Source organism: Pezoporus flaviventris, unplaced genomic scaffold (genome assembly GCF_033815535.1).
Source record: "Pezoporus flaviventris isolate CSIRO_AGI_PZ_B2104156 unplaced genomic scaffold, CSIRO_AGI_Pfla_v1 ptg000066l, whole genome shotgun sequence".
Classification (NCBI taxonomy): domain Eukaryota; kingdom Metazoa; phylum Chordata; class Aves; order Psittaciformes; family Psittacidae; genus Pezoporus; species Pezoporus flaviventris.
This window is the reverse complement of record NW_026892614.1, coordinates 24,803,800-24,816,839: the sequence shown is the minus strand read 5'-3', so window position 1 is coordinate 24,816,839 and position 13,040 is coordinate 24,803,800. Positions and strand designations below refer to the sequence as shown.

The 13,040-nt window shown below is 37.6% G+C and overlaps 1 protein-coding gene across 1 annotated transcript in view; it reads left to right on the top strand.

The window, feature by feature from the left end:
• Positions 1–6,566: 6,566 nt before the first annotated feature.
• The window catches only part of NOX3 (NADPH oxidase 3), a 38,030-nt gene continuing 31,556 nt past the window's right edge, over positions 6,567–13,040 (top strand). The window contains 4 exon segments of the mRNA XM_061471606.1: positions 6,567–6,675; positions 7,335–7,430; positions 7,477–7,587; positions 9,338–9,422. Of these exon segments, the coding sequence (XP_061327590.1) occupies positions 6,631–6,675; positions 7,335–7,430; positions 7,477–7,587; positions 9,338–9,422 (337 nt within the window). The 5' untranslated portion in view covers positions 6,567–6,630.

Sequence of the window (13,040 nt, the reverse complement as noted above, 5' to 3'; positions counted from 1 at the left end):
GTTAAATCACATGTATCACAATTTTTAAGTTGAAGATGTTTTATCTATGCACATTATTGCCATGAGATGTTGAAACCTGAGAAAAGACTAATTATTTTTAGTTGCTAAAACCTACAAGGTTTTTATAAGAAGTTTAGAGAGGGATTAAAGATATGGGGAGAAAATGTTGAAAGGAAAAATAGGTGGAATCAGGCATCATTTGGAAACCTTTGCTCACAAGGGTACTATTGCTTAGACTATGAAAATGTTGTTTAAGTGGCTGTCATCCTCTCACTTTGTCTTTATTCATTGTTTCTTCACCTCTTCTTGGTATATCTGATCTTTATGTCTCCCACCCCCCACCCCCCCCCCCCAACCTATGCCTCTTCATGGCTTCTCACAGCAGATACTTTACAGAAAGTGCCACCGGTTTATTTGAATTTAAGGTAATGGAAGCAAATAACATTTTAGTGGCAGAGAAATGAGTCCAGAACACTTACAGCTTATGCTTTTATATATCGCTATACTGCAGTGTTAAAAATGATGGCCTGTAATTACTTTAAAATACAATTTCCACTTCAAAAATGTTAGATAATGCTTTCTACTAGGTGAACTCTTAGCTCTTGACCTATGTTCCTGTGCACAGCTCTGAATAGCCATCTGGAAGGGCTGCACATATTGCTACACCTCCTGCATGTGCATATGATTACTGACACCAAGGAGTACATAGGAGTGACCTTTTAATGCTCCTATACTAGGCAAAATGCATTTCATTTTTAATTTAATATGGAATAGGACTTAATAACAATGTAAGAATGAATTTGGGAAGGAATATAAAGTCTAAATGAGGAGAAATAGTTCACTGAAAGCCATTCAGATAATATAGAGTTTTATCAACTCTTGTAATTTTACTACTGTGCAAATGAGGAATTTACATGGTGATGTGTTTTTTGGAAAAAAAATTATTTTCAGCACACAGCCTTAAAAACATACCTACAAGTCCTTATATTAATTTTATGAAAGTCTTTATATATGTTATTGCTACTCATTGTACAGGTATATGAAGTCACTTAAATACCTGTGTTTCCTTCTTATCCTTGTTTTTGGTGAATTTAAGACTGCATCAGCAAAAATTGCTTTAAAATATTCCACTGAAAATATTAATTGTAGCACTCAAAAACATTTCATCCTCATAAAAACAGACTGCTAATGGGATCACAAAGTTCTGAATAAAAGCCAGAAATAAAACCAGACTAATCTAATAACTTCTTCATAAAAATTTTAACAAAAGACAAATTAATTTAGTTAAATTAAGTGTGCTCATAGACTAGGGTGAGAAACTTCTGAATGTTCCATTCACTTTGTTCTAGTAAACTTAAGTGGAAATCACAGATATCACAAAATGTCTGAGGCTGGAAAGGACCACTTGAAACCACCTGGTCCAACCTCTCTGCTCAGAGCTGGATCACCTACACAATGCTGATCAAGGCTTTGTCCAGGCGGGTTTTGAGTATCCTCAAAGAGGGAGACTCCGTATCTTCTTTGGGAAAACTGTGCCAGCTACCCTCAAAGTAAGAGTTTCCTGATGTTCAGACAGAACCTCCTTTGTTTCAGTTTGTGCCCATTGCCTTTGGTACTGTCACCAGACATCACTGGGAATAGGCTAGCTCCATCTTCTTTGCACCCTTCAGGTATTTAAACACATTGATACGATCAGCTCATCTTTAATCTCTTTTTCTACAGCTTGGTTCCTAAGAAATAGCTAAAAGGAAAATTCATATGAGTAACCTATGGACACATCTTACAAGATCTCAGCTGTTTGAGGGGTTGGGGTTTTTATGAAGCTGGAAAACAGTTTGTGTGGGAAAACTAGAATTTTGCACCTGTAGTTAGGAAGGTAGGATACTCCTGGAGATGCACATTCGAGAGCTGGGAGATTCTGGCATTTACTGAAACAAATAGTTATTCGGTGTCTGAAATTGCTCTTGAGTATATTTTGATTACAGTGTGAGCTTGGTAATAAAGGAGGCCTTTGAGAGAAAAAAGATTTGCAGTCAAATATTAATATAATTTGGAGTATCTCCCAAGCTATAGCTGTTGAGTTTCTCATTGATAAGCCTTTCTGCTGACTTGTGGAAAGAGTCAGAGTTGTTGCTCTCTGCAAACAGGGTGACGAGTCCCGCTTCAGGCAGAAACAACAGTTCCCACACTGGTCAGTGACAGTTTCCCTTTTAGCGCCCAAAATGACCTTTGATTTTGATCCCAGACCTTTGCATTCTGCCATTTTTTCAACTCCATTTCTTGACTCCTGTAGGCATCATTGAGGTGTGCTGCAATTCCAGATACTGGCACTACTTGGCAATTGAGGTACTACTAATACCAGTATCAGGTCTTCTAATGCTGGGAAAGGAAGTGGTTTATCGCACTGTGTCTGTTTTATTGCACTGGCTTGTGGAGTTCAAGAGAAACTGGACCTGTAACCAAAAGACTTATTTTTAAAGGGGTTCTTAAAATTTATTCTGCTTTTCTGGATAGACACAGAAGACTTTCTCTCCATTTCATGCCTTGTGACCACTGATGGGATTTGTGAACATAGTCAATACTTGCTATCCCATTGCTAATTCTGCCAGCTGCATCACAAGTGTTTTAATAGCTGCATGATTTTTTGTTGTTGTTCAAGCCCACTTCTGGGGCCAATATTTTTAATATTTTTTTTTTTAAATAAACACAGTGTTACTGAAAAAAGCTGTAAACAAGAAGCCAGATGCCCTTGAAGTCTTAATACTCAGGCAGCTCTCTCCCCCAAACTGCATAATCTTAATTTCATAAATTTTAGAACAATCTGATAATTTTTGAATCTTTGGCACTGACAAGTCTTTTAGACCTTTGCAGTTCTCAAACTGCAAAACAGTTACCTCATTCATAATGTGAGTACAGTTCATAAAAAAATCCATTAACATTAATGAGGTAGTTAAAAAAAAAAAGACACCACACTATAAGAAAATCTCTAAAAATTACATAGCTGTTTTTCTGCTACTAGTCACCCAGCCACTGTTAGGAGAAATTCATTAAGTTTCTTTTACGAAGCTAGAATCAGAGCCCTGAAGAACAACCAAAGCTGAGCCTCATCCTCTATTCCTTCAGTACCATCTTTAAAAGAAAAAAAGGGGAGAAAAGGAAAAGGTTTGCACTCTGATCAGCTTTAGCAGTTTCTCTCAAAAAGTTGAGTGGTTTATCAAATATATTGTGTCACTTCTTCATCCATTCAACAAACACAAATCTCTTACTTCTTAAACATTATTGCAAAACATTACATAGAAATAATGTAAAAATTAGAGAACCCAGCAGAACCACCATTTTGTGTGGTCTAATACAAAGTATACACTCTTGGTATAGTCAGCAATTAAATGGTTGTCAGATGGTCTGCAAAATTAAAGCACTCTGATCCTCTGGATCATTTGTTTATCTATATCCATCTCTATATGTAGCATGGTAAAGCTTATCAAGCTCATCCAGGTTACTAACAGACATAAAGTCAAGCACACAGGAAAACTATGGAATGGCTAGGGCAAAGTTTAGAGTCAACTGAAATTATTTTGCCTTTGAAAAACAAGGCATGCATATCTAATAGTACAATTAGGATAGCCTAGCAAAATGAAATATATATAGGAATATGTATACAGTCTCATGCTAATCATGAATTTGTCTTGTAAAGGGTAAGTACTATTGAAAGTACTTTAAAAAATTACTAACAACCTCAGATAGAGGTTGCTGTCAAAGAGAATATAACTAACTGCGATTGAGATCTGCAGCAGTAATTGATATAAACATTGACATTAATGTCGAGATACTTACATGGAAGAATTCAGCACCTCATAAACCTTTTTCCATGCAAAAACTGACCTTTTAAGTTAAAGACAGAGTTGCCTGTCTCTTGCATAGGAACTCAGCATGCCCATCACTGCTTTTTCCCCAGCTGCCGGAACATATCCCTTTTCATCCTTCTTCTATATCCTTTTTAGGACAGTTGCAGTTTATGATAATGATAAAACAATAACAAAATGGAATATTTCTTGTGACTTTAGTTAGATCTTTAATCAATAAAATATACTTCTCTGAGTCTTACCTGAATAGTGTGTGTTAGAAATTGGCTGAGACCACTGCAAATCAGTATAAAATGATGATGACCAGCTCCTTTATAGAAAATGAAGCAATAAAGAGCTTTTGTGTTAGCTTTATGTTTTTATTGATAGATACCATACTACAGAACACACACGTTGCCGTTATATATGAGAAAAAAACATAGCTGTTTCAACAGACAAAAAATAAGGTGCAGTTGATTCATCGGCTCCTTTAAGAGAACTGGCATCTGGACCACATGCACTTCAAAGTTAAATGCTGTACTGAGATGTACTGCTTTGAAGTACAGCTGCTGATCCAGACAAATTTTGGAGCCGAAACCAGCATATGAATCTGCTGTACTCTGAAAGAAAAAAAGAAAAAAAAAAGACTATTTCAGATGCCAGTTTTGACTCATTTTAGAAAATTGCTGTCTGGATCGGCTGAACTTCAAAGCAGAACATCTCAGTGCAGCGCTTCCCTTTGAAGTGCAGCTAATCCAGATAGTAGGTTTTCACTCCCCCCCTTTTTTTTAAGTAGTTAAAATTGGCATCTGACCTTACCAGTATTTCTCCTCACCCTCTGCACATTCTTCTTCCCTTTTCCCTTATTTCTTCTTCTTTTGACCTTTCTGAAAAATACAGCAATACTCATTACCTTGTTAGCTCCTGCATTACCAAAGCTACTATAAAGAGGGTGGTTGTGGGAACAGCCTATTTCAAGTCACATAATAGACAGTGGCCAATTACTGCACATGGTTTATCACAAAGTTTGTTAAAAAGTAATGTTTAATTTTATCATTCAAGAGAAATAAAACTCAAAATAAATCCCTTGTAACTGCTTGCATTCAGAGTATTCAAAACCATATTCCCATGGCTCTGCTAACTCACATTAATGGTCATTAGCCCTGGTATAAAAAGTAGCTGAGTTTAATAGCATTTCAACTTTAAGAAATTTTTTCTGCGACAGAAAGTTGTCCTTCACAGCCAAGTCAGGAAGGCCTTAAGAAAATGGGTTTACTGGGGAAGGAATGAGTTTACTACAAGCAGAGTTTGTATGGCTTCTGGCAAGGGGAGCCAAGGGTAAATGTAATGTGCTCACCAGGATGAGGACAAAAGAGGAGCTAAGACTTGGTCAGCCATGAGGACTTCCCTGCAGTGGAACTGACCATGTTTTAAAGCAATCTCCTCCTTACCCCAGTTGTTGTCAGTGCTATTTTGTAACAGAGGCCAGGGGGGAATGTATTTCCCTCTGGAGAAGTGTATTAAAGTCAACAACTTACTCTCTTAGTAAAAGCAAATCTGGAAATCTGCTCTTCATATTGAATATAATCATGGTGTTGGCTGCTCAAATAACCACCTACTATAGAAAAGTTTTGAATAGACTAACAGCATTCTCTGTTACACTGGCCTGTCAAAAAGTTTTGATCTTTTGATTGAGAGGTACTCAATCCTGCTGACTTATTTTTGCAGATGGCTTGTTAGATCATCACAGGAGTAAACCTCTGAGGAGAAAGAAGTAGGCTGAACAGTCCTCAGGACAAACTCTGAGGAACAAGAACATCTGGTTTTATAAATAAAAAGCTGATCTTGGGGGGAAAAAAAAAGGCTAAGCTCTAGCATAGGACAGTGTTTGTGGATTGTATTTGGAAGAGTTTTATATTTCCTGAGTACCTTAAGTCCTGCCAAAGCAACATCACTTTGCAGACAAAATGTGGGAGCAGGGTCTGGAGTGCATGCATGGAGAGACCTGCTCAAGCCACATGCACAAATCAGGAATGGTTTTGCCTAACCCCTCTGGGCTCAGATCTCTGAAATAAGCATCCTCTCCTCACCTCACAGGTCATGGGTGAAGGCAGCTGATGTTTGTGAGGCTTGACACAGGAGCCCAGTAATTGTTACTTCGCCTAGCAGAGAGGGAAGGAAGTAGGATTCATGTCCTCACACAGAACAACATAATAGGAAAAAGAGAAAGTAACTGCTTATTTTAGGACTGAAGCCAAGTGAATGAAAAACTATCACGCATTTTAACATTGTCAGAATCTATAATTGCAAGAAATCCAGATGAATGTTAGAGGGGCACCCTTCATTCTGACAATTCCCAACTTCTGACTGATTTTGCCACTCCCAAGATCTTTTAGCAATGTACATGTAAGGAATGCTCCCATTTGACACTAAATTAAAAGACAAATCTTGAAGACATGCTGCCCTCTGTTAAAACTGCAAAGACAAAGCATTCTAGTACAGCAGGACAATTTAATGACAGCATCTCATTTGCTGAGAAATAACTCTGCAGAGAGAAAGGACTGGACAATGACCAGCATTTTATTTACACAGGTCATGAGACATGTCACTTGGGTGATCTGCTCTTGTCAGGCAGTCCTTAATTAGAAAATTCCTAGAGAGAGCTTCTGCTCCCACTACGTGCTTATTAAAATCTAAAGACAAAAGGAGTTAGTAGAAAAGCCTGAGAACTCAGGTTATACTGGAAGGCAGAAGTCAGCTGCTGCTAACATAGGGAGAGGCACTCAGGATGGGATACTGGATTTTGAATGAAAAACTCTTGGTGCTGTTATTAGTGAGTATTTTTAGCATTAAAATATATCTAATTGGATACATATAAATATTTTAAGCTTGTTTAAAAGACATTTTATGGTTTGCTTACAGTAATACTCCCAAGCTTAATGTAAAACTTGCTATAAAATATTCATCAGCCTTTTTATAACTTGTCTTAAAAACAATTTAAAGTCTTTCTTATATTTTTTTTTTATTATTTTTAAGTTCATGTACTTTAGACCTCAGATAAAGGGAACAAGGGTTTGCAATTGTAATTGAAATTATTTTCCAGAAGTTTTGATGATCTAAGTATGGGGGACAGGAAAGGAATTTCCTCAGCTTCTAACTCCCTCCATTTCTGGAATTCTTTAATTTTAGCTTTTATAGCCTTCTTAGAGACCAGGCTAAGACCTGTGTTTAAAATCAAGTTTAGCATCACACAGTAAACACCACCTATCTCCTCTACTGGGGATATGGGAATAGGATTGTAATTGTGCATTTGCTGAAAGATAGCCTCATTCCAGCAGGCATTCATGATTTCAATCGTCTGTGATCAAGAACTGCACTGCATGCTGATTTTGAAGTATCTCTCAGATACTTTAAAAACTATAACCATAACCACTTTATATGCATTAAAAAATACTGTAAGTGTCACTAATCTGTAGCCTGTCTGCTTTGTAGCTGGTGTGGCTGGGACTGAATTTCTATTTGTTTATTGATACCTTCCACTGGTATGAAGACGAAGATGCTTACATTTACACACGGATTATGCTGGGAGTAAGTTTGCTTGTAATTTAATTTCCTTATACTGTTATATCTACAGTCAACCCTGGCTTGGGCAAGAGCTTCTGCAACGTGCCTTAATTTTAACTGCATGCTAATCCTGTTACCCATCAGTAGAAACCTTATTTCATTCTTAAGAGGAGCAAGCATTGTAAGTATCATTTCTTACATAGCCACATTATTCTCCCTTTTTTATTTCCATAGTTCAGCAGTATTATCCATATCAAACATTTTCCAAGGAATTTTAATTTTTGATAGAGAAGTCTATACACTATTGCTTAGTTATTACCACTTAAATTCATGACTGAAGAGAAAAGAATGGCTTGTTTAACACAGTGCTGTAAACGCAACACTGATTTTGGCAGCCACTGCATATCATGGAGTCATGAAGAGAAAAGTGAGGACCTACAAAAAAAGGGAATGTAATAATGCAACTTGGCCAAACGGAGGAAATATGCATCCATCATGTATATCCTGTGTAGCTACAAAGTAAAAACTGCAGAGGGAAAATGTACAGACAGATAAAAGTGAGGGCATAAGGATAATAAGGAACATATTTAAACCCTTTTGCCTGAATGGCCACCATTCAGGTCTTACTTTTTTTACACACGTTTTTGTAATGGAGTGGTCATCTGTTCAGATGCAGTGAATTCACTTGCAGTGGATTACTACAGTCAGGGCAATTCCAATACCACACATTTGGGTAAAAAAAAAGCACTGATCACTTCATGACTTCAAGAACAACAGGAATTTATAAATGATAACATTATTTTGTTTTTGTTTTTTTTTTTCCTTTTTTTTCCTTCAGAGTTAGAATTACATTTCAAGCAGTCTGTAGGCTGGGAATCAGCACCGTTTTATCATTGTCTGAGACCAGGAGCTGAGCATTTAAGAAAGCAAAGTCTCATTGGACTTCTAAATCAGTTTGTGAATTAGCATTAAATATATGCATGCCCAGTTACATGCTGAGTAAGAACTCAGCAAACTGGAACTCTTCTCATAGAAAATCAATGTTTTGATCTCTGGACAATATTCTGCTTCAAGGAGCATGGTACACAGCAACTTGACTGGCTCCAGCATGGTCAGCACAGGGCTGCATCCAGTGAGCAACTCTCCAGTGAGGTGCTGCAGTTTTGGCATTGCACACAGCAGTGCTCCAGATACTTGAAAGATTTATTAGTTAGGAAACAATGCAGATACACGCCAGGATCTTTGTCATGGCACTGTGCCAGGTCAAGAGATCAATCCAGGCACCCACAGCACCATTCAGAGACTGAATTAGGTCCATGAGAGCTGTCTACGTTCCAGCAGAGCATGTTCATTTTGTCTCACTTCAGCCTGCCCCAGCCACAGGCCAGCTCTCTGCAGAGACAGCCAGCTGGCCATGAACACACCACCATGAGCACTTCTAATAACGGGAAGACAGCTCAGGAACACAGAAGACACCTGAGGTCTAGACAGCCTCACCCTCCTGGGGTATGCATTTCATGAAAGCAGTGAAAATGTTTACATTGCAAGCTGGCTTTGCCAACAGTTCAGCTGTGTTTATGCAGCTAAACCTGAGCTTGCAGAGCAGTGGTAGCCCATGATGGTATCCTTACACCAGCAAATGAGTTAACCACCAGCCCAGATAAACCACTCGCAAATCACAGTTAAATGCAGCAGAGTTTTGTCAAGATTGTTATTGAGCCCCTACATGAGCTTAACAGCTTAAGAAACTTTGGAGTGTCACTATGCTGAAAATAGTCACCTGAACCCGAAAGTTAAGGCTAACCCAAAACTTCCACTGAAAGCCTTCAATATTCCATTTTTAAAAGTACTGAGCTCCTCTCTTCTTTCCAAAATGTGAGTTGTAAAGAGTAATAGGAATGATATAAAAGAAGTTCTGCTTTTTCACCAAGTGCTGTGGAGGAGCACTGAGGAGATAGCTTGACAAAAACATCACATTTCACAAGATGGTTGCCTATGGAATAGCTATAAACGCAAGTAAGCGTTTCCTCTTTTTTTCTTTGCCTTTGAACTGTTTTGAATTTCACAGTGATTCTGCATAATGCTGTCTGTAATCCCTATCAGCTCTCAGGCATGCTATTTTAGTGCAATCATTTGGTGACTGCAGCTTTAAATAGGTGTAGGAGTCCCATCTGATTAACTATTTGTAACCTTTTTGCTTGAGAAAAATTTGACTGTTAAGTCAATAACCTCCCAACCCAATGGCAGTACTAGCTGCCATTCAGTCAACATGAGCAGCTTATATTCTCTTAACATTTAGTGTAAATGAGTTTCATTAAACTCCTGAGGGTAGATGTTGGGGAGATGACATGGCATTACAGTCTGATTTCCTAAGGAAATTGTGCTTATGAGTAAAACCACTCATCTGTGCACCACTACCTCTTCTTCAACAACTTTTCAACTAAGTAATAAATTTAATCTGAATTTTTGACAGGCAGCTGCCTCAAAACCTTAGGTTTCTAAATTTTTATTTTATTTTTTTTTTTAAATAGGGGATGGGTACAGGGAACTAATGGCACCCTTGAGGGAAAAAATGGATCTTGAAATCAAAAGTTACCTGTTCTGCTGGTGCTAGTGACTTACTGACTTATAGGTTGAGCCTCGCTGGGAAGAAGACATGGCATCTTCCTGTTCTCCAAGTGATTAAAGGACCTGAAGAAGGCTGAAGCTTGTAGGAATTAAGAGAACATGAGGCGAACAGGAGATAGTATGGGGAAAAGGGATATGCAGAGAAGGAAGAACAAAAGGCAACATAAGGAAGTACATAAGCACATAGAGATGGAGAGGTATCTGAGGCATATAGTTTTCTTAGAAAATGTGAAGGAGGCACAGGTTTATTTGCAAGCATAAGACACTGCAGGGTAACAGTTCTACCCCCAGGCTGTTAGAGTGGATCCTGGACCCAACATTTTTTCAGTCTACATGGGGGAGCTTCCTTTGTGTGTATAGGCTTCTAATGTTCCCACATAGTGAGACAAGAATATGAAGTCAGGATTGCCATCAGGAATCAATAGCTGAAATTTATCCTTTGTATGGAGTGCTGAAGAATTCAAAGGAGATTAGGGATGAGAAAATGCATCTTATAGGGCATTATGATGATTTACTTATCTGTTATGGCCATTAATTTATCAGAGTTAAGTTTCAGCATAAAGCAGATTCTTACAGAATGCAACATTGCTTCTTTAATTAACAAATCAACCCAGGAATGTAAATTAACCAACTTCTACTTGGTGTATAATTTGTCATGCTCCAAAAAGAAAGCAAATCTGCGCAGTCAAACCTTTAATGTTTTTTGGGTTTACATTCATACAAAAATGTTTGCTAGTGCATTAAGGTGGATATTCTGGGAAGTGCAAGTCTATCAGAAAAGTGATTACTTTATGGCTTCAGTAATCCCAAGGAAAAAGGCACAGGAGATGACGTGAAATGACAGAAAGCACCATTATTTAATTCTGTCACTCTCTAGGGAAAAAATGAGGGTTCATCGTTGGGTTGTTATTTGGGTTAGGTGTTTTTTCCAGAATATAAAAGCAACAAATAATCGACGACATATTTGAGGAAGAAAATAAAATACAAGGAGGTCTAATGAGCAAAGCATGACGACTTATGAACTTATGCTTCCCTAGCAGACAGGCGAGAAACAATTATCATATTTGGGAAAACACTGCATTACTGCATAGTCAGACTTGGGGAAGAATGGCCAGTTGCCTGAAATTAAATTTCAAATTAATTAAAAAAAATAAATAAATACAGTACATATGGTGAGAGATACATTTCAGAATAAAGAGGTATCCGTCAGTATACCGAGTCCTTTTTAATAAAATTTAAGTGTTAAAATGATGTGTAAACATGCCACTTTCCTTTCAACTGACACATTATTTATCCAAGTACTACCTATATTGCCTTTGTTACACAAAAACATAGTCAACTTCTATCAGTCTATTGCAATTTAGTAACTTTTAGTCAAATTAATGTTCTTCCCTGTATGATCAATAGCCTAAATGTGGTGGCAAGAAGTTAAAACAATTTGAAGATCAGATCAGTAATCTTAGCCTCACAATATGAAATTGTAGACGCCTTTATTATTAAAGTAACATGTATTCATCTCAGCATGCCAGGTGGTGTTATTCCAGCATACTTATTTAATAGCGTGCTAAAAATAGTCAGTACAACGTTAGTATTGTCTGGCTTCTAAGAGGCAGCCAGCTCAGCCAAGGTGCACATGGCCTTGGAAGAACTACATCTATAACTTCTATTTTTCATCAGCTCTAATACAAATTCAAGAGCAGGCTTTAATTGGTCAGGTCATAAAGGGATATAATTAGAGACTAGTGGAAGAGCGAAGTTGGAGGAAAGAGAGAGAGTAAACAATGCTATCTATAATCAAGGGCATCATTGAAAATTCAGTAAAGGGAATTCTGCTTAGTTTGGCTCCCTGCGTTCTGCATGCCTGTCTCTGATAAGAGCTGTCTGGGAGTTATTCACCCACTAATAAATCTTCCTTATAGACCCGTAACTCTGCTAGAATAAAATCATAGTTTCATGCACTCTCAGTTTGATCAGTGCAAATCATTCTATGCTTTCTAATGCAAAAGAGACTTTTCAGTCGAGACACAGTTGTCTGGAGCCTAAAGATACATACAAGTGATAGTAAATAACATTTCATACAAGTCCTTCCTCTTAATGTATTGTTTTTAGCCTCTTAAGAAAGTACATTCATATGTTTTCTGATGTGGGAAGTGTTGGGAGAGTTTTATTTTACTTTGACATACAGTGCATATTTTGAAGAACAAACTGCTTCTTGTTTTGATGTTTGCAGAAAGGCTATATAGATATATTGCTCAAACACTTTTTGAACTATGATATGAATAAAGCTTAAACAATTAAGGGAAAGGAGGGGAAGGACAGTAAGGCTCTTTGTAGTTAGGTTGTTTGAGATGGTGGTTGCTGCTCCTTAAAAATTGCAGCACTGCAATTTTCTTTAGAAACATGAAAAACACAGACTGAAATACAGCAATGCCAGGTACGTTTGGCTTCGTACAAGCACTGAAAAATCTATAGCTAAAAATACCAGAAAACCTTTCCATTCACAACCATGTTTTGGTAGTGGTAGCTGTGTAAAAAGCTTTGGTGACCTGACTCACACTTTTGTAGAAGTGACGAAGTTTTCAGGGAAGGAGATGCTTATCTTCAAGAGGTTGAGCTGATATCTCAGTGTTGTACTTCCAGAAATGACAGGAAATCCAGTTTCCATTAAACTGCATTTTTTTTAGACATGCTGCTTAAATCCAGACTTAGTGTAAGGACTACAAAAGAAACTACATTAAATTAAAGATTACAAGCTTCCCGCGAGGATAAAAAATGGTCCAAGCCATTGAATTCTTCTTTGATGTTTATGACCATTCTAAAAAAAAATAATCCAATGCAAGTATGTGTATGGTCACTATTGTAATTTTTACAGAACCTGCACCTTTTAGTCCACAAAGACATTATGAAACGGAATGAAGGTTCCTGTGTAACTAGAAAAGGCACAAGGCAGTGTGTGGCTAAAAAATCCAGGCTTGGTCAGGCGCAGAATTCCCCATGCCTAGGTTA